The sequence below is a fragment of the Callorhinus ursinus genome, unplaced genomic scaffold, assembly GCF_003265705.2.
Source record: "Callorhinus ursinus isolate GAN/ISIS: 27379988/994484 unplaced genomic scaffold, GSC_fseal_2.0 scaffold3, whole genome shotgun sequence".
Classification (NCBI taxonomy): domain Eukaryota; kingdom Metazoa; phylum Chordata; class Mammalia; order Carnivora; family Otariidae; genus Callorhinus; species Callorhinus ursinus.
The window spans coordinates 50,515,684-50,543,574 of NW_027397065.1; the positions used below are offsets into that span (position 1 = coordinate 50,515,684).

Here is a 27,891-nt window from a genome sequence, read left to right on the forward strand (position 1 = left end):
CACACACACACACACACACACACACACACACACACACACACACACACCTTCCACCCCCTCCCCATCCCAACTGATTCTTTAACTTTTGGAGCTTGCTCTTGAATCAAGAATCATAGAAAATCCTTTCTTACTTCCCTCACCAAGCACTTCCTGTGTTTTGCATGGGATTGTCTCACTTAATCCTTACAACAGTGCTAGGAGATATGTACTGTCATTGTCCCTATTTTCAGATAAGGAAACAGCTGAGAGATAGGAAGTAAGTGGCTGATGGTCAAACATGTAGTTGGGTTCAGGACTCAGAGTTGTGCACCAACACCCTTCACTTTGTAGGGCCCAAGAGGGACCTTGAAGGGTGATGGTCAAAGTGAAAAAGAGGAAACTGTGTCCAGTGAAATAAGCCAGTCACAAAAAGACAAATAATGCATTATTCCAGTTTTATGAGGTACCTGGGGTAGTAAGACTCCTAGAAACATAGAATGGTGGAGGTGGGCTGGAGAGAGGAGCAGGCAGCAGTTTAATGGGGACAGAGGTTCAGTTTTGCGAGAAGAAAAGAGGGCTGGAGGTTAGTCGCACAACATTGGGGATTATTTAACATTACTGAACTGTACACTCAAAAATGGTTAAGATGATCAATTTTGCGTTGTGCATAACACAATTATTTTTATTACACGGTAAGTCGGTGGTGGGATGTGTGCAAATAATGAGGCCCATCCAGATGTTCACAGTTGTCCTCCCTGGACGGTGGGGAGATTTACTATAATCTTTCACTGTTAGATTACATGTGTAGTGTCATCTTCCTGCTTTCCACTCAAGTGCAGACTCCTTGAAAGTGTTCATTGCTGAGGCTGCAGTGCCTAACATGGAGTAGACATTCACTAGAAAGTATTAAAGCAGTGAATAAATGCGGTGGGGGAGGGGAAACTCTTTCCAACTTGAGGAAAAGCCTTTGGGACGTCAGAGGGAGGAGAAGGCTCATTGGACATTCGGAGGAAGGGGGTGGTTCTTGGAGCAGATTTTGCAGCAGTACTGAGTTGACATAGGCAGCACGTGGCTCCCATAATCTTCATAACTGGCCTGTCTAGACCATCCCAAATGAACATGTGGGCCAAGTACAGTGTGCCCGGGCTTGCTCTGCAAAATGCACTTCAAGACAAGGCTTGTGCGTGCCAACGCCATCTTTCCCTTTATGTGAAAGTTCTGGGCGTCATCTCGACCCCTCCCTCTCTTCTATAACCCACCTCTCATCTGTCCATCAGCACATCCTCTTGGCTTTATCTTTTAAAGGTACCCAGACTTCAGGAGCTTCTCTTTGGCTACCACCCTGGTCTAAACCACTGTTGACAGGCACCCGGCTCATCACAGTGGTCTCCTAATTATCTCCCCGAGTTGGCCCCTCCTTCAGTCTGCTCCCCACCAAATGGCCCTGAGAGATCCTGTTAAAATGCAAGTCATGTCACTTCTCTTCTCAGCCCCTCTGTGATTTCTCATCTCAGGGTAAAAATTAAAGGCATTACAGTGGCCTATAAGATCTTACCCACCCCATTCCATCCCTCTTCCGTTACTTCTACTGACATTAACTGCATCTCTAGTGTGACCATGTAATTTATCATCCAAACCAGGACAATTTTGATAATGAAAAGAGGCACTACTGGTAATTATCACAGGGCAATGAACACACACCAGCACAGTCCTGGGCAAACCAGACATATATCCGCTCTACTCATCTCCCCTCTCCTTTGTGCATGCTAAGCCAGCCACATGGCCTTTTTACCAGCCCCAAAATGCCCAGGCATTTGGGGGTCTCCCTCAGGACCTTTGTACTTACTGTTCCCTCTGCTTTAAGTTTCTTACCCAAGACATACAGGAGACATGCTCCCTCATCCCATTCAGCCCTTTACCAGCTGTCACTTTCTCAGTGAGGCTTTCTCTGACCACCCCATCTAGGATTGCAACCCCCCCAAGCCAGCACTTCCCATTCCCCTTTATTCCTTTATTTTTCCCTATAGTACTTACTACCAACTAACATAACTTAGCATATTTGTTTATTGTCTGTCTCCTCACTAGATGTAGTTCCATAAGGGTAGAGGTTCTAATAAGTTTCTCCCCTAATATATTCCCAGTAGGGAGAACAGTGCCTAGTATACCTTAGGTGCTCAATAGATAGTTGTTGAATAAATGATTTTTTTTTAAAAAGTTTACTTTTAGTCCCTTCCAAGTAGGTGCAGAACATATGCCCTTCTTGTACAAGAATTCTGGGCAGGTAGCACCTGAACTGGGCTTAAAAGCCACCCAGGGAAGGTGGTGGTTGATCAGTCTCGGTTGGGCCACACCTGCATCCTGGGATTCTGTAGCACCTTATTGGCCGGGCAGCCTTCATTGTGAGGTAGCTCTGGCTTCCTCCTCAGAGGTAGACAAGCACTGAACCTGGCCCCACGTCCAGGCACCAGGACCTGCAGTCCAATGGTGACTTCCTCCTCCCAGTCACACTGTTCACTGTGCCCTATAGCACTTAGGGCTGACCTAGGTGAGTCCTGGCCTGTGGCCGACCAATTCTGAGGGGCACTGAGGGTCATGCTGAGATGAGACTCTCCTAAGTCCCCCAAAAGCCACGTGAGGCACAGTCAACATCAGCTTCCTCTGCCACCAGTGCTTCACTGATTCACACATTTGGGCTTCACTCTGGGTCGGGCACCCTCGGGAAACAGGAACCAGCATCTTGGGCCTGCAGCCCTAGTTTCTCTGGAGAAAAACCCATGGGAGGCTGGTTCAAGGCTGTTATAGGCCTTCACCCTGAGTTGGCACCACCTACCCACCATGTTGAAGACGTCACTGCTTGGGAAGGACTTCACCAGTGAGCCCAGCTCCTTGGACGACAGGTCCAAGTCATTCTCGGAGAGTAGGGGCAGCTTAGCTTCAGAGAACGTCCATCCTGCTGAGGAAGCCAGTGGATTATCGTAAGTGGCCGCACTGCCCTTCCCGACCTGAGGCCAAGCGCCGCTGCCTTCACAGCTCCGGGCCACATCAACCTACTACTTTCTTCCTAACCCCCATAGCCCCACTGAACAGGAGATGCGTGGAGGAGAGATGAAAGCCAAATCTAAGAAGGTTGATTCGTGTGGCTCTGGGTATTATTACACTTGTCTCCCAGTTTTTGCAGAGAACCCAAAGACAGTAGCCATCCCAACGTGAACTTGGTTCTAGGAATGATTTTTATCGTAGGCCGGCTCTGTGCTTGTCCACGGTTTGAGGTGGCTTTCCTCTTTCTGCATCTGCTACTATTCATTCTCTCTCCTTCCTTCCCTCCCTCCGTCCTACAAACCCACCCAGGAAACACCACCTCCTAGCCCCGTTTCCCTACTTTTACTGCCGTAAACTCAGACACATGGAACTTTTTCTTAGAACTTTATTGCCAAATAGACTATTATCCCGGAATCAGATGAAATAATAGCCTTGGGCGTAATGAGATTGTGAATGACAATAGCCAGGGTCAATAAGGAGGTCAGGAAATGCCGTTACTCGTGTCCTTCTAGGAAGAATTAAACTTGTCCCTTTCCAAACGGCAATGTTGTAATGTATGTCAAATCCTAACACCTATTTATATAGAACATGCAAATACTTCCTTGGCATAGGCTTCCTTTGAAAGTACACACATACACAAACACAGAGCTTGGGGGTGAGAAAATTGGGAGACCGAGAGGTAGAGAGATTTATATTCACTAATAAGGTTTTTTGGTTCTGGTTTTTATTTTACTTTTTAAATTTCATACTGTGTGTTACTTAGGTATTTTTTAAATACAGATGTAAATATATCCTTTGATCAATAAATACCACTTCTAGGAATTTTTCCTAATGAGACAATAACACAGGTACGCATGATAATTTTATTGAAGCGCCGGTTATAATATTGACAATTTGGAAACAATAAGACATTATTTAAATAAAGTATGGTACACATGTACAGTAGGATGCAATAAGGCCATTACAAGTGATGAAGGAAATCTGTGGAAAATGGGTAGGACATACTATTCATAAAGAAAATTAATTTAGGATACAGTATTATAATGGTCCTGCATGTTTAAAAGTGTGTGCCTTCAAAAACAAACAGAAATGCCCAGAGGAATGCTAGTCAAAATGCTAACAGTGGTTATTTCCAATTAGTGGAATTTTGGTATTTTGTTTTACAATGGCCATGTATCATTTCTCAAAGAAGAATAATTTTTTTTTTTTTTAATCCCAACATGTGTTTTACTCTCCAAGGCCCTGATCTATAATGCTGTTAGCTAGGGCATCTGGTTTCCCCAAAAGTTGATCTCACCTTTTCCAAGAGATGTGATTCAACTTGGATAAGATGGTGCTGTAGGCCAGAAGTAAGGATGGAAGGACAGAGGGCAGGAAGCGGGGAGAAGAGCACATCTGTTGGAGAAATTGCTACTAAGAAATGACAAAACATGAAAAGTAGTGTTTTGTTTTGTTTTTTTGCTTTGACATGTTTTCCAATAATTACAGTTTTCAAGAAATAAAAGTCATAAAAATGTCCTCTTGGAAGTGAAGGGACAATAGGTGCCCCCCCCACCATCCTCAGGTGAATAGACCAAATTAATGAAGAAGAAAGAAGTCAGGGGGGTCCCAAGGCCTACCCTGTTCTTTCAGCCCCAACCCTCTCCCAGGTCAGTATTGAATTGTAAAATTGGACGCAGCCCTAACTCCCTAACCGATGGGACAAAGACCTGGAGACATGAGCACAGTCTCTAAGGGACTCGCTCTGTGACCGAGGCAGGCTGCCTCTAGACAGTCCTAAGACTGCACAAGGAGGTACCTGCAATGGCCTCCTCAAGGTGCCTTTTATTCCAAGAGGAGGGGACACCTCTACCTGCTTAAGCAGCCCTTACTTGCCTTTTTTTTCTATCAGCCCAGCTCGGCTTCCCCTTCATGGGGGCCCTTCTAGCAGGTGAGCCCCATAAGCTCAGACCAAAGGTGGTAGTGATGCTGATGATGAAGAGGATGGTGATGATGGTGGCTATGGTCACATCTTAGAAGCACGTCATGATTCCAAGATTCGTCATGTCAATACCCCTTGTGATTCTTACCACTTCCCTGGAAGTAAAGGCAAGAATTATTCCCTTTTTCTCTCTCTTTCCTGGCAGATGAAGAAACAGAAGATGTAAGCAGCTGAGGGTCTTTCCAAAGTAGTGACCAAACTTCATAGCTTAATGGCAGAGCTAGAACTCAGAACTCAGTGCTCCTTACCTCTGAGTTTATTGCTCTTGCACTCAGCTTTTCATTTCAGTTCCTTCTTGCTTCTCTTCTCATGAGCCTGTCCCACCTTCCCAATGGATGAGTAGTGCCTGGGCAGAAGCTGCCAGCACAGGCATGGAGAGTGTTTAGAACCCTGGTACCCAGCACGCAGCCGGGCACGTAGTAAGCATTCCTTATGCACAGTAACAATTGTTATTAAATTGTACCCAATGCAGAGCATGGAATAATGCAAGGAATGTTGGTTGAGTAAATGGATGGAGTGAACTTAAAATACTCTGTATGTCAGGAGAAGTTATGTTTTTTCTAGTGAGTGAAATTAACAAGTGACCTGGCATCAATAATTACTCTAGAAATTGAGAAAATTACTATCAGGTTTTTCTCATTGTTCATCTAAACGCCAAGCAGCTAGTAGGTCTCAATAAATATTATGTGAGTGAATAAGTTGTGAAAGAGATCACTGGATGAATCAATGCATAAACTGCTTCTAGGGAGTTACCCAGAATGGTAGCAATTGTGAATCTTTTCATTAGAGCCTATTGTGTATTAAATATTTGTTGGGTCACCTAAACTAGCACCAGCCCTGGATCAGATATTCCAGGGTCCGTTTCATCAGGCTTTGTCCCTCTTCCGAGCAGAGGGTGCTGGAGATGCTGGAAGGAACCTGAGCTTTGGGTCACCTTTCCCATCCACTAACATACCCTCTTGTCTCCCTACTCTCCTCCTACAGGATCATGCAAACGTTGATCCATTTATTGAAATGCAACATTGGCACAGGGCTCCTGGGGCTTCCCCTGGCCATGAAAAATGCCGGCTTATTGGTAAGAGGGACCTGTGCAATGGAAACTAGGTTTACCCGTTTCGGGGAAAAAGGGAAAAAGGTAGTAGGCCCCTAAGGCCTCTGCACTGTTCATCAATGGGCGATTTGGGGGTACCCTCTCCAATAGGAAATGTGCCTCTTGGCATCAATCCCCTGGAGCTAGCCTGGAGCCAAATGGAGTGTTTCTAGAGGAGACAGGCCATTACTCTCCCCCCCCCCCAGTTTTATTGAGATATAAATGACATACAGTACTTTAAGTTGTACCACACTTTTATATTGAGATATAAATGACATACATGAGCTTAAGGTGTACCACATAATGACTTGGTATACACATATTGCAAAATGATTACCACAATAAGTTTGGTTAACATCTGTATCTTCATATATACACATATATAATTTGTCATATACTTTGCAACTTTCAGGCATACCATACAGCAATGTTAACTATGGTCATCACGTTGTACCTGTTTATCCATAACTGGAATTTTGTACCTCTTGACCCCCTTCATCCAATTCCCCCACCCCACCACTGTTCTTAAAGACCCACCATACTCACATACTGATGCGCAATCCACTTTGCCACTGTCCTCCCCACTCCCTAGAACTGTCCCCAGCCCATTTCACTCACTTACCTTAGCAGCCTGGCCTCTGCAGACAGGTGAGTGCTGGCTCTTGTTTCAAACCCTGAGGTTGACTGAGAAAGTGTCTGGAAAGAGGAGGATAGTGAAGGCCTCGCCAGTCCCCTGACACCCTGCATCATCCCACCTCTGTCTCTTGGCTTCGGCTCTTTCTTCTCCCTTGTTTCTGTCTTTTGAAATATGCCTCCTCTGTGAAACTTTACTGTTTCCTACTAAAATTACTGCCACCTTCCCCTTGTGTTTTTCTAGAACTTATATCTACTGCACCCGGAATTCTTAAAAAGATGAGACATAATTTTTTAGAATACCTACCTTCCTCACTTACCTGAAAGCCCTGAGGGCAGGAACTCTCTGATGTATTTTTACACCTCCTCACAATACCTGCTGTAGACCGACACACAGGAAGTCCCAATTCATGTCTGTTGAATTGAATTCATGCCAAATATATGACTTCCATTTAGATGATGCTAATTTCTCCTTTCCAGGCCTCGTAAGTGGCCCGCATGTCAAAAGAAGGCATATCAAGACTCTGGCTTCTTCTGACGTGACTTGTAATCTGTAGCAGTTCCGACCCACAGATGAGACTCTCCGCCTTTGAAATCCTCAGAGTTCTAGAACCTCTGAAGAGTATTATTACCACATGGCCCTCAGCCATGTGATATTTGCTGTTGAAGATAGCTCTGTTATCCTCTGATTTTTGCTTCCTAAGACTCATTCGGTGATTTCCCTGCCCTCCATCTCCCACCAGAACTTCTGACCATGACTCATTTGAGAAATACATACTGAGCACCTACTATGTGCATTCTTAGGCCCTGAGAATGTAGAAATAAGCGAGATCAAAAGAAGTCTCTGTTATATGGAGGCTATGTTCTAGTGAAATCTAGTGGTGCTCTTGACCTCTCATGTGTTACTTTGTGATAATGTTACATCAGGTCACATCTACAAAGGCACAGGTGTCCAGCACAGAGGAGGTGAGGGAGTCCCTCTTTACTCTATGCCCCTGTAATATCTGAGAGATTAGGATTAATAATGAGTTGTGTTTTTTAATCTCATCACACAAAAGGATGGAAACTATGTGAGGATAAGATAGTTTTATTAGCCTGACTGCAGTATAAGTATTTCACTATGTATCTGTATGTCAAATTGTCATGTTGTACACCTTAAATATATACAATCTTTAAAAAATAATAGGGTTAGGGCGCCTGGGTGGCTCAGTTGGTTAAGCGACTGCCTTCGGCTCAGGTCATGATCCTGGAGTCCCGGGATCGAGTCCCGCATCGGGCTCCCTGCTCAGCAGGGAGTCTGCTTCTCCCTCTGACCCTCTCCCCCTCATGCTCTCTCTCTCTCTCATTCTCTCTCTCAAATAAATAAATACAAAATCTTAAAAAAAATAATAATAGGATTAATGACAAATTAGACATACTAGAGCAATGATACTCAACTGGGGACAATTTTGCACACACACCTCCCAAGACATTTACAGTGTCTAGAGGCATTCTCAGCTGTCACAACTCATGGGGAGAGGGAGTGCCGCTGAGGAATATGCTAAACATCCTACAATGCACAAGAGGGCCTCCACAACAAAGAATCATCTGGTCCAAAATTTCACTAATGCCCCTGTTGGCAACTCTATGCTAGAGGAAGAGAACCAAGTCCTAAGAGAAACCTTGGTCTTCAAGTATCTTGGAGGAGGTGAAGGCCAGGGTGTGAAGAAGGAAAGAGGGATCTAGAAGGCAGAACCCAGGACAGATGAGGAAAGACGTGGGCTATCTGTGGAGGTAGTGGGAAGAAGGGCATTCCAACTAGACTGTCTAGGGACCCAGGGATATTCAGGCAAGGACCTCCATCCCAGAGGCAGCTTTATGATGAGAGGGGCCCTAGCACCCAGACTGGGAGAGCGCCAGTTATGGGAATAATCAGTGTATGGCTCACTGTCCCCACTCTCTTTCCCCTCCAGGTGGGTCCTATCAGCCTGCTGGCCATTGGGATCCTCACTGTGCACTGCATGGTCATCCTGTTGAACTGCGCCCATCACCTCAGTCGGAGGTGAGAATCCTGCCTCTCTCTCTCCCCCCAGTGCCAGGCCCCATCTGTGCTGAGTTTCCTTTGGCCACTGACCCGATTAACCAACCACTTCTCCAGCTACCTCACCTACTGCTCTAGATTCTATGGAGGTGGTGGAGAGGATGATACAATCGCAACTGGAAACTCCTAGGTCCCGGCCCAACTCTGCTAACCTGCTGGATGACTTTGTCAAGTTCCTGCACCCTCTGACCCTAAATATCTGTACCTGGAAAGATCAAAAGTGATAAAAGATGCAAGCATGCTTTATAAACTGCCATGAGTATGCGAGAGACTTAGGATGTCCTTCTTTCCCCTTATCTCCCTACACCCACCCTCCCCCTAACTCCAAGACACGCACCTTGTTAGAGTAATTTGTGCCAGGTAGACCCTCTCTGGGACAATTTAGTAAAAGCAAACAAAGATATAGTTGAAATGAATAATTCACAATGGCTCCAGTCATTAATAAAGCATACATATAATACTCAATGTTTCCATATTTGAAACTCCAGCACAAAGAAAAAGAAAATTCCCAAAAGGGAAGACAAATGCAATGAAGACAAACAATGCTGAGAGTTTCATATTTACAAACCAACAATTTGTGTATGATTAGTAATTCCTTACAGCCAACTGCCTGGTGGCTCTCTATCTGCGACACTTAGCTGCTCCCAAGGCACGCAAATCAAAAGGGGTCCTTGTAGATATACAGAGACTCCTCATAGGTCAAAGTAGAGATAGTAACTGAAACTCCTCATAAAGCCAAATTATCAAACCCAAACTGGTGTGTCTGGAGTATACATCAGTCACACCTAACTTGTAGGGCACTTTCCAGCTCACAAAACACTTTTAAGAGCATTTACTTATTCAACAATTAAATTTATTGCACATTACATGTGCAAGGTACCTGGCCAGAGCTTTACAAGTCTTCTTTTATTTACTCCTTACAGTAAACTTTTATGGCAGGCACTATCATTATCCCCATCTTACACATGAGTAAACTGAGACCTAGGTGAATTAAATGCCTTGCTCAGGGTCACACAGCTAGGAAGTGGCAGAGCTGGTATTCAAAGGCCTGTGGGACCCACTCCAACCATTCTGCAAATCTTCTCTCCCTTCACACCTGCTGGGACAATTATATCACCTTGTAGGTTTCTGATGCCTAAGCCATTCCTGATAAGCCTTTTCCTGATTTTTTTTTAAAGATTTTATTTATTCTGGGACGCCTGGGTGGCTCAGTTGGTTGGGTGACTGCCTTCGGCTCAGGTCATGATCTTGGAGTCCCAGACCCTACCCCCGCTCGTGCACTCTCTCTCTCTCACTCTCTCTCAAATAAATAAATAAAATCTTTTAAAAAATAAATAAAAAAATAAAGATTTTATTTATGAGAGGGAGGGAGAGAGCATGAGGGGTTGGAGGGGGAGAGGGAGAAGCAGACTCCCCACTGAGCAGGGAGCCCGATGCGGGGCTCGATCCCAGGACCCCGCGATCATGAACTGAGCCAAAGGCAGACGCTTAACCAACTGAGCCACCCAGGCGCCCCCTGATTTTTTTTTTGACTCTTTTTTTTTCATTTTTTTTCTAATATAAAGGTTACAGACTGATGGCCTAAGAGCTTTGCAGTTTTTGTTTCGTTTGTTTTAGCCTATGTTTACAAACCTGGAGATTTCCCATTAGGGAAAAAAATCAAACTCCACCTTCTCCTTGCCAGTTAGACAGTCTGGCACCTCTGGGGTCTCATTCCTTCATTGCTCAGGGGGAACCGAATCCCGGTCGATCCCTCTTAGAACAGAATGTGTACCAGGGGCTTGCCATGGTCTCTACTCTTCCTCCTTCTGTGGTACACCAGCCCTCTCCCCATATCACTGATACCTGACTGGCCCCATAGCTTTTGGATTTGTAACCCTCAGACTAATAAATTTGCCACTCCTATGCAACATGACCTCATTTATATGGGAGTGCCAAGCCCAGTGAACAATAATAAAAATAGAAGGATTAGGCCCTGTTTCCAGTGGCATCTCCACATTCTTCGGTCACTGGCTCCTCCCTCAAACCCAGACTGTGTGTGAAAAACACTGAGGCTCAGAAGTCTAAAGAGATTTGCTCAAGGTTTCTCAGTCATCTGAGAGGGGAGGGCGTGTTGGGATTTAAACCCAAGACCCAAGTCTGGGTGTCCTTCCCTCTCCCAGCTACTCCCCTCAGTCACGCAGTTAGCAGCGGGGATCCGTCCCTCGACCACCCACTGCTGCTCCCACCGCCCGCAGATGGTTCCTCAGTAGGGCCTTCCCTGCCCTTAGGAAGGGCCATCTAGGGCAGAGGGACAAGACAGACAGCAGCTTGGGTGTCACATCCTACAGGGGTGCTGGGCAGAAGCCTAAGTACCACGTTTGCATGGGACCTTGTCTGAGGCAGGCCTCTCGAATGTTCCAATGCCCTCCGCAGTGGGAGGGAGGGAATAAAGTCCAGAAAAGACCATCGCTGGCTTGGCCATACCCACACCCCCTCTTCTACTTCCTCCCCTGACTTGGTTTGCACACCTCACAACTTTCATGACCCCTCTTTCCTCGTTTGTAGACTTAAGTCAATGCAAAGCTACTGTTTCCTTAAAAATCTTTTTTCACTTAAATATTAGTGTTCAAGAAGACAACTACAAAAAAGAAAAAAAGGCAGTCCTCCTGAAAGTTGTGAAAGTGTATCATAAAATATCTTGTTAATACCGTTGCTGGAAAAATTCCAGAACATTCCATGCTAACACACAAATATATATATAATAATTACTCACCTTGAGAGTAAAGTATACCTTTAACAAAAATGCTTTAAGTTATACATTGCTTGCCCTTCCCCTAGATTGCAAAAGACTTTTGTGAACTACGGAGAGGCCATGATGTACAGCCTGGAAACCTGCCCAAACGCCTGGCTGAGGACCCACTCAGTGTGGGGCAGGTAGTACTCATAGATGTTGTAGCAGTAGTGGTGGGAGTGAGTAGTAAGAACAATAATAATCTTCACCTGATCTTCCTTTGTCCCGAGTTACACAGGGTTAAGTGAATATGTTGTTACTACAAACCATCGAACAATCCTCTCCATCCCCATCCCACTCCTCATCCGATAAGCAACCACTGATACCTAATTAGTAAATATTCTTCTAGACTTTGTCTCTGCACGTACATGAATATATGTGTGTGAGTGGAAATACGGATTTCATTTTGCATTTTCTTGTACACTAATTAGAATTTTGTTTTTGAAATTTGCTCTTTCATCTAGCAATATGTCTCTAATTTCTTTCCACACTGGGACGTAGAGATCTACCTATTTTTTTTTTGTCATTTAGTAAAAATATGGGATTTATTAGTCAACCCACAGTCACAATACAATCACTATAGATTTCCCCTTCTGTATTCATCCCACCAAACGCAAAACAGAGCAGTGTGTCAGTCTGACTTTCTTCATGAGAGTCACCACCTTGAGTCACTCCTTTGTCAGTGGAAGCCCCTTTTTTAGTATCACAGTTCAGAGTGACCGAATTTGAATCTCCTTTCTCAGAAGTACATATCACTGACTATGGAATGACACACATAGGATGATTGGAACATCCAGGTGGTAAAAAATTTTCAAATTTAAGCAAGATCCATCCAATGGGTGCTTTTCTATGTGATAGTGGTACATGGTATCCAGTGCTTCTGGGGGGGAGTCACCCCTCCAAAGATATACAGGTGTTTCCCCACAACCTCAGCTGAGTGCGCAGCACAGTCTATGGGAGGTGCCCCGGTGGGACTTAGCTTCTGCCACTTCATGTCATTTTTATCAGTGCAATGGACATTATCATAGAATTTGTCCCCTGCCAAGCCTCCATGGATCAAGAGCTTTGTCCCCTGCTGACGCCATCACATGACCATGCCAGAGGGATGGAGGTTTTTCAAGTGTGTCTGTCTGTGACCAGGTCAGAGAGTCTGTGTCAAACACATGCAGCTTCACCCCCTGGATGGGCTGGGCACCTCTCTCTCCACCCACAAAGACATACAACTGGTTTCTAATGGCTGCAGATGTTGTGTGGAATGTTCTTAGGGGTGGTGGGGGGTGCTTACCTCTGGCATGGTCCAAAGTCCTAGTTTCAGGATTCAGAACTTGTAGGCAATTTCAGTCTCCTGACTAGTCAACACCTCTAAACACCCAGGTGCTATGAGGTGCATAAGAGGAAATGGAGCTGGCATGCTTGTAATGGGGTAAGAGGCCCTCCAGGGTGGCTTAATCCCACTGGTGTGTTCCTGGACCTGTGGTGTGCACATCTGAGAAGCTCTTGCTTGGATCTGCCCCCACAGCAATGAAGACCTTCCCTCTCTTGGCATCACCAACTGGGGGTGAATATGAGCAACCGTGGGCCAACCCGAGCACAGGAGCTATCTCAGGGGCGGGGGTGGGGGGGGGGTATGGTCAAGGCATACCATGTCGCTTTCTTGGGCTTGTATCCAGGCTCCAAGACTGGCAGCAGCTTCATGGTGTCCTGTGGCAGCTTAGGATGGTCCTGGGCCTACCTGGTTGTTTTTTAAGTCTCACGATGTTCCTCAGTGGGGACATGTGCCATAGTTTCATGTAAGCCTTCCCCTAATGGTGAGCATTCAGGCTGCTCCCTTGCTTGATAAAAAGTGCCTGGTATACAAGATGCTTTTCTGTGTCTTAGCTCCTCTGATCATCTCCTTGACTTTGTAGATATGCAGGGAGGGTCTTTATTGTCCTGGAAATATGAGATGACCAAGGCTCATAAGGGAAAAAAATAACATGTCCACAAAGAGCTAGAGATAGCGGTTACACGAAATTCGACCCAAACCTAACATTTCAGCCTTTCCCAGCAGAGCCCTTCAGGAGGTAGTGAGTCAGTATTGTGGCTGCCAAGATCCCTTCTGCAGCTCCTCTCTTGGGACTCTCAGTAGGTCATCGCTCTCTTGATCAGGAGACACTCTGATTATCAGACAGGTGAGGTCATGGGGCAGTAATAATGAATGACTTACAAATGCTCATCCTTTCTCACCGAGGTTTGTTTCTGATGACTCCTGAATAAAACTTGTGGGTAAGAAGGGTCCTTAGAGACCACCGTATCCATGCCTAGTCAATGGAGAAATATAAAGCCCAGATAGGGCAATAAAGCTGCCCAACGTTACACAGGAATTGAGTGGTAGAGCAAGAACTAGAATCCTGAACATCTAGTTCCCACCCATTACACTGTACCATTTCTTGAGAGGCCCAGTAACTGAAAAAGATTTGGGAACATATTTTAAACAATGATTTGTACTTTTTAGTATGCTAAGGGATACCTGGGAGCTTGATGCAGGCAACAATCATCAATGGATGCTCAAGCTTCTAGGTGAAAGGTCATTGGGAAACTTTATAAAGGAAGACAACACTGACACCATCTGACCCCAGGTATTAATCATAGCATCTCATGTCTAGACATGGGATAGCCAGACACAATGTGTCTTATAATGGGATACACTAGGGAGTACAGAGTATCACCCCCGAAATATCCTTGCCAGAGAGATAAATAAAGAACCTCAATGTAGTCAAGTTGCTAGATCTAGTATCAGTTTAGAGGAAAGACGGGGGGGGGGGGGGGATAGAGAAACACATTAACTGACATTATGAGGAAGTCATCAACCAAATCTAGGAAGTGGGACATACTATAGGATAAATTATCTGGTATCTTCAACACCCCCTAAAAAGTTAAAAGTTGCAAGGGAAAAAAAAGAAAGCAGAGCAAGGGGAATGTAGCAGTTTTAAAAACTTAAGAGATGTAATAGAAATAACAAAATGCAATGTATAGACTTGTTTAGAAACTAGCAGTAAAATAGATATTTTTAAGACAATTAGAGAAATCTGAATATGGACTATTATTAAATGATATAAAGAAATTATTACTAATTTTGCAAGAGATGATAATGGCATGTTGGATATATTTATATATATATATATATATATATATATATATATATATATATACATATAGTAAGTCCTTATCCAATAGAGTTGCGTATGGAATTATTTACAGATGAAGTGCCTCAAATTCTCTAGTTTGCTACAAATACTCCAACAAATAACCATATGTGTGGTAGGGGTAAAGGCATAGATAGAAGAGGACTGGCAAAAAGTTAATGATTGTTGAAGCTGCGATTGGCAGATGAGGAGTCAAGGATTATTGTCATTGCTTTTGTATATGTTTGAAAATTTCCATAATAAAGAGAGAAACCATCTCTGTTCTGGTCTCACATGATACCAAGCTTCTGATTTAATAGGCTGACACGAGAGTCAGGAATCTGTATTTTTTGCATAAACTTCAGGTAATGCTGATGCAAGTGGTACTGCAAACCAACTGTGAAAGCCACTGATCTAAGGCCATACTACCCTGAACGCACTCAATCTCATCTAAACTGATCTAAGTGGAGGAACATATTTTTGTTCCCTTAAACAACAAATGCATCTCCAAATTTGGGACAATTGAAGAATTCAAAAGAATAATGACAGTAATAGAGTATAATATACTAAATTTTAAAAAAATCAATGTGAGGGCTTTTTTTTTTGCGATACCAAAAAAGAGGAAGAATATATCCTTCTTAAATGCCAACTGATAAATTTAGAAAAAAATGCCAGATAGAATGAGAAAGTCATCACCCTGTCACCGATGAAATAACCAATTCAGACAAGGATCACCAATGAATGTTAAAACCCTTGGTTAGAGAGAAACAGAATATTCATACATCTCAAGGCTTTACTTCCAGATTTTAATGAGGGAAATGTGCACTTGCAACGGAGTCATCTGACAGTCATAATCACAGTGGGGCCAGAGGACACCATGGGCCTCCCAATATGATAGAAAAAGTACCAAATATCACCTGTGTGGTATGCTTGCCAAATATACTTACCTGAATCTAATCATGAGGAAGCAATCATCCAAGTCCACAGTGTGGGATATTCTACAAGACAATTGGCCTGAATTCTTCCCCAAAAGCCAGTGTCATGGAAAACCAAAGAATGTGGGTGTTCATAGCGCTGGTCTATGTGGATAAAGACTAGGGACATAGCCACATGCGATATATAAACCTCGATTAGCTCCTGAATCCAAAAAAGAAATAACAGTTTGAAAGATATATTTGAGACAGTTGAGTTATTTAAAATATGGACTATATATTTGGGGACATTGAAGTTGATATTCTGGATATCATAGTCTCAAGAGGGATATGCTGAGGGAGTTAAGGCTGAAGTATTATGAAATCTGCAATTGACTTTCAAGTGGTTCTGAAAAAGAATGCATGTGTGTGTAGATGAATACATACATTCATCTACACACACATATTTATATAACGCAGTTAGGGCCAAAAGTTAACAATTAGTTAAAGCACATGTGGATGGCATATTTAGTTAAAGCACATATGGATGTTAATTATACCAGTCTTTCAACTGTTTCTGTGGGCTTGAAATTTTTCAAAATAAAAAAATGTAGCAAAGTATGAAAAATAATAACAGAAATAATCATTTCAAAAAATAAAAATAGATACATTTTAAAAGGTAATTTGTTTTCTCCCTCTGTCTCTTCTTTTCCTGTTCAGGTACACCGTCAACTTCTTATTAATCACCACCCAACTGGGATTCTGCAGCGTGGAAAGAGAGGCTTCCAATCATGTCCAATCAGAAATAATTGCGAAATTTTAGCCTGAAAAGTGTTGGTGAGATTCACTTTATGTATCTCAGGGTTGTCACATAGAAGATGACTAACTACATATGAGACAAACAAGCTGCACTCTTGCCCTCATTGCCCTCATTGCATTCCCAAGAGGCATTATGAATCAATCATAGCATTCTTTCTTGGCTTCATGGAAAAGAGGGAGCATAATTGGTTTTGTGCATCCAAACGCCCAGAACTATGGCAAGTGTTGTAGATGAAATATTCAAGCAGATAGATTTTGCTCAGTGTTCAGAGCTTTCTAACTTTTAGGGCTATGTAAAGTTCGAGAAGATATTCTTGTGTAATCAACTTCCATTCTCTGAGTATATGAAAGGAAACCATTTGACAGGGAAGAAGAGGCTGGGTTAGATGACAAAAGGAGATTTTAAGATTCTAAGGGTTTCTTATTGTCACAGTCATGGGCACCACAGTTGGGGTTACCAGATTTGGCCAAAAAAAATACAACACCCAGTTAAATTGGAATTTCAGATACACAGCAAATATATATATATTTTTTTACTGTGAGTATGTCCTGTGGAATATTTGGGACATACTTTTCTAAAAAGTCACTTGATAATTATCGGAAGAAGAAACTTAACTGGGTCTTTTGTATTTAATCTGACAACTCTAACTACACTGCCCCTCATTATGTCTACACCAGATGGTGGAAGATGCCCACATGACCTCCAACAACTGCCAACCCAGGAAGATCCTGGTGCTGACCCCCATCCTGGACATCCGCTTTTACATGCTGACAATCCTGCCCTTCCTGGTCCTGTTGGTGTTTATCCAGAACCTCAGGATGCTGTCCATCTTCTCGACACTGGCCAATATCACCACCCTGGGGAGCATGGCTCTGATCTTTGAATATATCATACAGGTCTGTGCCTGAAACTGACAGCAGAAGGGGTTCTGAGACACCTGGGGAAGGTTAGTATCATTATGGGCAGGTGAAGGTGAGGAAGGTCCCCTGCTAAAGTGACATCCGTGAATGCTTCAGCCCCACAAGCTATAAGAGCTAGTCGACATCATCATCATTGTCACGCTGGATAACAGTGAGTCATTTGACAATTAGTTATTGAATACCTTCTGTGATCCAGGCATGGTGCAAGGCACTGAGATTCGGTGGTAGGTGAAACTGCTGGCATATCTGTGCTCATGGAGGTCACATTCATTCAGAGGAGATAAACCTCAACTAATAACCAACAAAAGGTTGACAAGGGATACATGTATGATAAAGAATTTTTTATTGACTTGGTGTCAAGTTCTTAACATATATTAACTCACTGAATCTTTCCAGTGATACTGTTTTATATGTTTTATATTTTGTAACTACTCAGCTTATAGACAAGGAAACTGATAAACAGAAAGTAATTTTTTCACTAATTCCCATCAGTTTGCCTCCCAAGCCCATGCTTTGTTATTATCACAGGCCCTGAAATTCTACCATTATAGCTTAATTTCTTTGAATCTGAAAGTCTTTGGGGCTATATTAGTTTCCTATTGCTAGGTAACAAATTATCAAAAATCTAGCCATTTAAAACAACACAAATTTATCTCACAGTTCTGGAGGTCTTACTGGGATAAAATCAAGGTATCAGCAGGGGCTGGGTTTCTTTCTGGAAGCTTATGTGAAGAATCTGTTTTCTTGCCTGCTCCAGCTTCTAGAGGCTGCCCACATGTCTTGGCTTATGGCCGCCTTCCATCTCCAAAGTCAGCAATGCAAGGCTGAGTCTTCCCCACACCACCATCTCTCTAGTTTTCTCTTCTGATCCCCTCTTCCACTTTTAAAGACCCTTGTTCCTACCTTGGACCCACCCAGATGACCCATGATAATCTCCCTCTTTTAAGGTCAGCTGATTAGCAACCTGAATTCAGTCTGAAAACTTAATTCCCGCTTGCCGTGTAACGTAACATATTCACAGGTTCCAGGGACTAGGACATGAACATCTTTGGGAAAGAGCCATTATTCTGCCCACCACAGGAGTCTCTTAAAATAACCATTCTCTCTGCATGCACGTTGCTGCTGTAGCAGAAGTGATGAAAAAGAGGCGTTGGAGAATGGGAAGACGGGAGACCTCAATTCTCATCCGGGCGGGGCCACCATCTTGCAGAGTAGCCTTAAGCAACTCCCTTCTCCCCCCTGGGTCCCACTTTGCCCACAGGTAAAGATGTGGTAAATCAAAATGTGCTAAATACATGCAATGCATTCCTTAAGAAAGAATGAACTTCTGATCTATGCGGCAACACGGATGAACCTTTCAAGACATTATGCTCAGCGAAATAAGCCAGTCACAAAAGGACAGGGATTATATGATTCCACTTATATGAGGTACCTAGCATTGACAGATTCATAGAAACGGTGTAAAATAGGAGTGACCAGAGTTATTACTCATGAATACAGAGTTATTATTTCATGAATACAAAGTTTCAATTTGGGAGGATGAAAAAGTTCTGGAGATGGGTGGTGGTGAGGGTTGTACATGAGTGAGAATGTACTCAAAGCCACCGAATTGTACACTTAAAAATGTTTAAAATGGTAAATTTTATGCTACGTGTAATTTACCACAATAAAAAGAAAACTTTTTTATTTTATTTTATTTTTTTTAAAGATTTTATTTATTTATTTGAGAGAGAGAGAGAAAGCACAAATAGGGGAGGGGCAGAGGATGAGGGAGAGAGAGAGAGTCTCAAACAGACTCCCCACTGAGCATGGAGCCCAACGTGGGGTTCGATTGCAGGACCCTGAGATCATGACCTGAGTTGAAATCAAGAGTTGGATGCTTGGGCGCCTGGGTGGCTCAGCTGGTTGGGCATCTGCCTTCAAGGTCCTGGGATCCAGCCCCACATCAGGCTCCCTGTTGGGTGGGGAGCCTACTTCTCCCTTTCCCTCTGCTGCTCCCCGTGCTCATGCTCTCTCTCTCTGTCAAATAAATATGTAAAATCTTAAAAAAAAAAAAAAGAGTTGGATGCTTAACCTACTGAGCCACCCAGGTGCCCCAATAACTTTTTTAAAGATAAGAAGGCTGATTCAGCTCTGCCTATCTCACAGGTGCTCATGACACCCATGATGGCAGGTGTGGTCCAGCTTTCTACTAAGAAAAGTTTGAGGATGACTCCTATACCATGGCAAAACCAACGCCCTTCTTCTACTTCCTTTCAGGAGATTCCAGATCCCAGCAGCCTCCCTTTGATGGCAAGCTGGAAGACCTTCTTGCTGTTCTTTGGTACAGCCATCTTCACATTTGAAGGCGTTGGTACGGTAAGATGGATGAGGGATTTGTGTGAACGGTCCCTGGTGCCCTCCGGGGAAGCTAGTTGTTCCAGATGTCTTAAAGTATTTATGAAAAGTGTAGGATATGATCTTCTCCTAGTGGAAAGGAAAGTCAGGACCCGTCCTGGGCACCAACTGCTCCATGCACCACACTAAGCCTTGAAGACTGAGTGCGAATGTATTCGTTAGTCCAGCCGGAGTAGGGCACTCCTGGCCAAAGAGCATGGAAGAAAATAAAAAGGAGTGTGGCCCTTCCTGACCCTGGGCCACCCGGAGAAGGCTGTCTGTGCCTGAGGGGGAAGCCTGCTTCTTCATGAGGAGCCACATTTCTGACTACCTCTTCTTTCTCAACCTCCTTCACCTTTAGGTTCTACCCCTCAAAAATCAGATGAAGCATCCGCAACAGTTTTCTTTTGTTCTGTACTTGGGGATGTCCCTTGTCATCATCCTCTACATCTGCCTGGGGACACTGGGCTACATGAAGTTTGGGTCCAACACCCAGGCCAGCATCACCCTCAACTTGCCCAATTGCTGGTACGTCCCTGCCTGCCTTGGGTGACAAGGGGAGTAGAGTCACGGGATCTGAGCCTGAGCAACAGAATGTGGCATTCCCTTGGGTTGTCACTAGCACCATATATTAACTGCCAATATTGGTATGATGATAACAGGTAGGTTTGATAATCCAGGCATTGTGCATTATCTGGTTAAGCTCTCACAGTAGCCCTATGAGTCAGCATGATTATTATCAAGTCCTTTCACTAGACGAGGAAGTTGCTATTTGGAGAAGCTCTGTGGAGCTTTCCCAGCTCACCTTGTTTGTGAGAAGCTGGAACTTGACACTGAACCTGTCTGACTCTACGGTTCAGAGACCCTAAAACAGAATGATCTGGGAGTGTTTGGGAAACACAAACAGCAACAACAAAAAGTATGATATGCCAGAATAATGATCGCGAGTCCTGCAGGTGGACCACTCCTCAGGCCCCAGTTCCAGCAAAGGACCTAGACTGCCACTGTTATGCCCCAGTTGGAATTTAATTTGAAGTGCTTACATTTGATCATTCATTCATTTGCTTGTCCCCTCCTTCATCCCGGTAACGTTTCCAGGGCCGGCCCGCAGCGCTCATTGAGTATTAGCTATTGTCATCATGCCGGTAGTACACGGAGTGCATTGCGACTAAGCGGTCAGTAGGGCCAAGTGTTGAAGAGCCCAGGTTCTAAAGCTAGGTAAAGGCATTTGCATCCTGGTTCTTGCGTGATCTTGCACGAGCAACCTAATCTTGCAGACCTCATTTCCATCATCAGTAGAATGGGGATAATACTAATGCCTGTGTATATAGGTTTGGTTATGCTCCAGTAATAAACAACTCCAAAATCTTAATGGCTGAACACACACAAACGCTTAATTCTATGCTCATGCTACATGCCCATTACAGGGTGGCTGGGGCTCGGCTCCGCACCATCCCCACTCAAGGACACAGAATGATGACAGCCGCTCCCTCAAATGTTGCCATGGCAGAGAGTGCAGTGAATCATGCCCTTCACCATGAAGCTGCTAAAGGTTTGCTGGGAATTGACATACATCTCCTCTGCTTGCAATCCATTGGTCAAAGCAAGTCCCATGGCCACATCCCACTCCAAAGGGCAAGGAAGTGAAAATCTACCGTTGCCTGAAAGAACAGGAAGTATTGATGACCATCGTAAATAAATGGCTGTCTCATTGTCTCGGGCGGGGGTGGTTGTGAGGATTAACTGCTTTAATAAATATTTTTTAAGATTTTATTTATTTATTTGAGAGATAGAGAATGAGAGATAGAGAGCATGAGAGGGAAGAGGGTCAGAGGGAGAAGCAGACTCCCTGCTGAGCAGGGAGCCCGATGTGGGACTCGATCCCGGGACTCCAGGATCATGACCTGAGCCGAAGGCAGTTGCTTAACCAACTGAGCCACCCAGGCACCCTAACTGCTTTAATATATATATAATGCTTTGAAAAGTGTCTGGCACAAGGACGCCTGGGTGGCTCAGTTGGTTAAGCGTCCCACTCTCATCTCAACTCAGGTCTTGATCTCAGGGTCATGCGTTCAAGACCCACGTTGGGCTCCATGCTGGGTGTGGAGTCCACTTAAAAAAAGAAAAGAAAAGTGCCTGGCACATAGTAAGTACTCATCAAGGATTAGCTATTGTCATTGTTAAGTCTCCCCACAGCCTTATTCTTTCAGAGGTGAATAGAGTGGTAGGGTAGTCATTTCCCACAAGGCTACAGCTATAAAATGAGAAAAAATACCACCAGCCCCACCCACCTCATTGTGTTGTGGTAATGACTAGGTGCGGTAATAATGTGGAATTTCTTTGAAGTCATAACTTCCTTTATGCAAGTAAGATATCATTCTAATATGCTCTTCCTATTCCGGGCCATTCGGGCTGCCATTGGCTACCTTGGGCAGGGCACTTTCCTTGTGGGGGCCTCAGCTGGAAAACGTGGGCATCAGGTACCATGAGAACTGCACATCTGCTCTGAACTTGGCTGGCCACCAGATTCCCCAGAGGAGCCTTAGACAAATACCCCTTCCCAATAAGAAAAAAACCAACAACCCAAGGAAAAAATGAGCATGAGCACACAGTTCACAGGCAGACTTTTTAAATGGCATTTTATATATTTGAAAAAATACTGTTGCCCTCATAATAACAGAAATGCCAGAAAAAAACAGAATGGCAAAGACCAACACATGTTCACACATTGTGTTTTGACAAGGATGTGGGGAAGCAAGCATCCCAATGTGCTAGGACAACAAAGGGGAAATATGTCAGTAGCTAACCAAAGTTTAAATCACCTATACTTTTAGCCAGCATTTTTACCTCTCAGGTTGTATGCTAAATGTGCGTAGATATCTGTTTAATAGGATATATTTTGCAGCATCATTTACTAGCAAAAGACTGGGAATAATCTAAATATCCATTAATTGGGGACTGGTCAAAAAAAATTATAGTGTATCTATGTAATTATCTATGTAATTATAGTGTATCTATGGTAACTATCTATACCAAGCATCTATTAAATAGAGGAGCCAAATCTCTGTGTACTGATAAGAAACAATCTCCAAGAAATATTTAATGAACAAAAATGGAACTCAGCAGTGCATAAAGGATGCTACGGTGTGTGTGTAGGTGTACCTTACATTGCTATAAGCTTTTATATACACTGGTTATTTCTGAAAGGGCTACAGGAAAATTCTTAAGAGGAGCTGCCTATGGAAAGAAGAATGGGAATCAAGGGTCGGAGGAAAGCTTTTCACTGTATGACTTTTGAGCTAGAACTTTTACTCTATACAGATAGACCTTTTTAGAAAGTAAAAGAATAAAAGGCACAGATGCCTGAGCCACAGGCCTATTGAATCAGAATCTCCAGGAATGTGCACTTTTAACGAGCTTCCCAGGTGGCCCAGATGGCAGGTCAGGCCTGAGCCGGTTCTGTAACTCAGGGGTAGGGACCAACTTCTGAGCAATGAGTGAATCCTGATTGGCCCTGCCCAGGAGCCACGTCAAATTTCACGTCCTATCCGTCTGTCTGCAGGCTGTACCAGTCGGTCAAGCTGATGTACTCCATCGGCATCTTCTTCACCTATGCCCTCCAGTTCCACGTCCCAGCCGAGATCATCATCCCCTTCATCATCTCCCAGGGGTCAGAGAGCTGGACACTGTTTATAGACCTGTCTGTCCGCACAGCCTTGGTCTGTCTGACCTGTGAGTAGGATAAAAGGGCACTCGTTGCCCAAAGCTGTGGCTGCTAGTCGCATTGACATCTACCCCGCTATCATTGGCTCAGCCACTTACCGTCTCTGTGACCTTGGGCAAGATACTTCACCTCCCTGAACCTCAACTTTCCACCTGAAAAATGGGCTTACACATGGAAAGTCTCCATTGGCTGGTTTATGGGAGAAAGAAGTACCATTCATTCAATCATATTCCCATGTGCCTGCTGGACGCCAGGTGCCATACTGGCATTGCCTTATACTCATGACAGCCTAGCAACGTAATATTACCAAGTGGAGGAACGACGGTCCAGAGTGTTTAGGTAACACACTCAAATCATATAGCTGCTAAGTGACAGAGCTGGGAATTGAGCACAGGTTGTAGAGCACCTAAGCCTGTTTTCCATCGCGTGCCATATTCCTTCCTATTATAAATTAAGATTGAGCCCCTTATCATAAAGTGGCCTCGAACTGTAGGAGAAAACAAGGGGCTGATTTGTTAAAGTCTTGGCGATCATTTTTTGGATGCAATCTTCGCTCCTCCCCTCTTCTCATCTTCCTTCCTTAAGGCTTCCTTCATTCACTGATTCACTCATTCATCCTACATTAGGCACTGTTGTAGATGTTTGGGAAACATCATGAACAGGGCTGGGGACTTTTTTCTCTGAAGCATGTTCAGAGAAAGAACATCAGAAAAGGTGCCTCCTGAGGAAAGAGGGAAAGAACTAGGGACGTTTTGCCTGGAGACGCAAAGGCTCGGGGAACTTCTCTATCTGTCCTCAAAACACCTGTGGTATATTGTGCAAGAGAGAGAGAAAATTTAGTCTTAAAGTTTCCAGGAGTTTAAAGTTGAGGAAATGCAGTTTCAGTTCAAGGTCTGGAGAAAGTGTGTAGTTGTTGGAGCCTTTCAGCAGAAGAATATGCTATCAGATGTTATGCTTCACATAAATGGATTTCTAGAAACAGAAACAACACACCTGCTGGTTTAAGGTATTACAGAGTTTCCGGTCTATACCAAGACATTAGGGACCTGTCGCTCTATTGTTCTGAGATCATTCCTAATAGGAAGGGTCTAAGTTGAAGAGAAAAACTGAGTAGTTCAGGCCACTTCAGGTCAGGGAAGGCAATGCTAGACAGAGCCGACCATCTAATGAGAGGCTCTGTTTCTGTTATATGCCGGATGACCACTTCCTCCTCCTTTATTCAGCTGTCAATTCCATTATCCTTCATTCATTCAACAGTCATTTGTTGAGCACCTACTGTATGCCTGGCATTGTGCTAGGCACTGGGGTTACAATAATGAATAATAAAGAAGACATGTTGAGTAAGAAATATATGCAAGGAAATAACTACAACACATTGTGATGAATGTTAAGATAGTACCTAATGATGTACCATATGATGGTTCAGATAAGAACAGGATGCTCTGAGAGCACATTAGAAGGTCCTATACTTTAGCCAAGGCCAGATCAGGGAGTCCTCTTCAATGGAATGATATTTTAGTTAAGACCTAAGAGACAGGGGTGCCTGAGTGGCTCAGTTGGTTGAGCATCTGCCTTCAGTTCAGGTCATGATCCCAGTGGGATGGAGCTCTGAGTCAGGCTCCCTGCTCAGCAATGAGTCTGTTTTTCCTCTCTCCCTCTGCCCCTCCACCCTCTTGTGCTCTCTCTCTCTTTCTTTCTTTCTCTCCCAAATAAATAAATAAATTTTTTTAAAATGACCTAAGAACTAAGTAGAAGGTAGATGGAGGAATGAAAAATGTACCACGTGTAGGAAGCAGGCTGTGCACAGATCAGAGGCAAGTACTTACGTATGGCCTCTTTGGAGAACTAAAAGCAGTGGGGAGAGATAAGACATGAGGCCAGAGGACCTGGCGGGGCCCAAGTTGTCAGAGACATCTGGCTAAGGAGATCTGGAAATGGGGAGCCATGGAACGTCTGTGAGCAATGGGGTGGCATCACCAGATAGGATCTTTCTAGAGAACTCCTCCAGTCTAACTTGCATTATAGTTTTCCTTTAAAATATTTTCTCTGCCCTGTCAGTGTGAGGTCTCCTGGAGAACAGACAGATTCTTCTCTGTGCCTTGTCCAGTAAACAATTTATTAAATATCTGAGAAGGGAAAGCTGTGGACGGGACCATCCTATCAGAGGGGTGACAAATTCTCAACTGCGAGAGTTGATGAGTCTCTCTCATTCTCTGAATTAGATGTGCTGCAGCAATTTCAGAAAGAGGTGAAGTTTTCTTCAAATCCAGCAAGCTAGTATGAGTGCTTTCCAGGACAGTTTTTCCCTAATTTGTTCATAGGAAAATCATACCGTTGTGCAAAGTGAAATCACATAAGTGGTATAGTTATTCATTCATACATTATTGAAATTGGACTCCCCTGGACAATTCATAATGTATGTTCATCATCTGTATAAAAGATGGAGATTTAAGAAAATGGTGTTTTAGAAGAGATGGGGAGGGAGCAGCCTATTGCTGTCTTCATGTTTATGTTCTTTTTAATTACCAGGATCATTCTAGGAATAGGAAAACACGTAGTTGAGATTCTGACAAAAAAAAAAAATCTCTCATTTTTTATTCATTCTTGCTTCTAGACGGTTGCTGTATTTTGTAGAGTAGTACAAATTCACAGTAGATTCAGTGTCTGAGTAAGAGCACCTATGATGTACAAGTTCTTTCATATATAAGGGAGGCAGCATAGTAGAGTGGAAAGAGCCTTAGACAGGCATTTCAATGGATTCTCCCCTCAGAGAATGTGTGACCTTGGCCACATCCCATTCCCTCTAGAGCTCTAGATTCTCCCATCTCTTTAATGAGAAGGTGATAATAGATAGGTGGTAGAGGAACCTTTCTAAAAACCATTATATGAGAAAAACCCAATAAATAAAACATAAAAGGAGAGCATCTGTATTGGCCTTTAAAACAGGGGGGAATCCAGAACCACAGTACCTGACCTACTGCCCACATCTGCACTGGGACTCCTTCCCACATTTCCGAAATAGTCTGGCATCTGTGGGATTATAAGGCTCCAAGGAAATGATTGGTTTCTGAACTTCCTTGCTGCAGAGACAATCAGTGATTCTAAATTTCTTCTCTCTCTGCAGGTGTCTCGGCCATCCTCATTCCCCGCCTGGACCTGGTCATCTCCCTGGTGGGCTCCGTGAGCAGCAGTGCCCTGGCCCTCATCATCCCGCCCCTCCTGGAGCTCATCACCTTTTATGTTGAAGACATGAGCTGTGTGACCATTGCCAAGGACATCATGATCAGTATCCTGGGCCTGTTGGGGTGTGTATTTGGAACATACCAAGCCCTCTATGAGTTGATCCAACCCATCAACCATTCCATAGCCAACTCCACAGGTGTCTATGCATAATTATCTATTTTTATTCTAATAGCTCTCCCTTCCTCCCATCCCCAACTTGACTTCCATTGTGGATGTTATATACATTCATCAAACCCCAACATCTCTATGTTAATTAGCGGCTTCTTTATCTTTCCACGAGAAATGTACATGACACAAGTCAGTACTCACACCTCTCAGACTATGCCTTTTTTGGTTTTGGATTTCTTCAGAGGTCTTTTGTACCTATGAACCAAAACCACATTCAACTATTTGTACCATCAGCCTCATTTATTGGGGAAAGGGATGCCATTTGCCCATGATATCCCTGGAAACAGACCAAGCATGTAAATGCAAAAGCAATTTTTTTCTCTATTCTACAGTTGCTTCTCTTAAAGCAGGGGATTTAGAGAAGTATATGTTGGGGAAGTGAGGTTTTCTATTTGAATATGCTTCTAAGTGGAAGAGTCACAGACAGAACAAAAACAGAACTTAGCAGTAATTTTATCCAACCATTTGGCTCTGCCACTAATTTCCTATGGGATCTTGGGCAAGTTTTTCCCTCTCTCTGTCTCAGTTTTCCCATCTATGAAATGAGGGACTGGACGAATTGGTTGTTAAGGATTTATCTAGATCTAACATTCTGAGTGAATTACACTGATTTCAAATATTAAACCAAGAAATTAATTTATCCTTTAACCACATGTGTGAAAATCAAAGTGTTTGCCATCTAGCAAACCACAGTATTGCCCTGGAGATATGGGCCTACCAGAAGTAGGGTAAGGGATACAAACATATGTCTTAGCAAACTGTCATTATGGTGACTTCCCTACCTAGAAGGACATTACCTCTTTCTTTCTCTCTCTTTTTTCTCTCACATCTCAAGGCCACTTAGAGCTATTTAGGCTAAAGAGGCTGTGTGATTTGTGTGAGAAAGGATTTCATCATGTGCAAGGACTACTGACCTACTTAAAAAAATTATACCGAGTTTTGGGAAGGGTTTTGAAAAACAGATAATCTTGTACTCTGCAGTTGGGAGTA

General features: G+C 43.7%; 1 protein-coding gene and 1 pseudogene across 1 annotated transcript; one reads left to right on the forward strand and one right to left on the reverse strand.

Moving 5' to 3' along the window:
- The first annotated feature begins 2,424 nt into the window (after nt 1–2,424).
- On the forward strand, nt 2,425–27,206 carry SLC36A3 (solute carrier family 36 member 3). The gene is made up of 10 exons (XM_025867529.2): nt 2,425–2,954; nt 5,984–6,074; nt 8,675–8,763; nt 11,623–11,718; nt 16,371–16,443; nt 17,148–17,366; nt 19,650–19,748; nt 20,128–20,294; nt 23,329–23,498; nt 26,615–27,206. The coding sequence occupies exons 1-10, from the start codon at nt 2,815–2,817 to the stop codon at nt 26,881–26,883; spliced, it is 1,413 nt and encodes a 470-aa protein (XP_025723314.1). The 5' UTR covers nt 2,425–2,814; the 3' UTR covers nt 26,884–27,206.
- On the reverse strand, nt 12,128–13,376 carry LOC112819840 (rab9 effector protein with kelch motifs pseudogene; annotated as a pseudogene).
- Nucleotides 27,207–27,891: the final 685 nt, after the last annotated feature.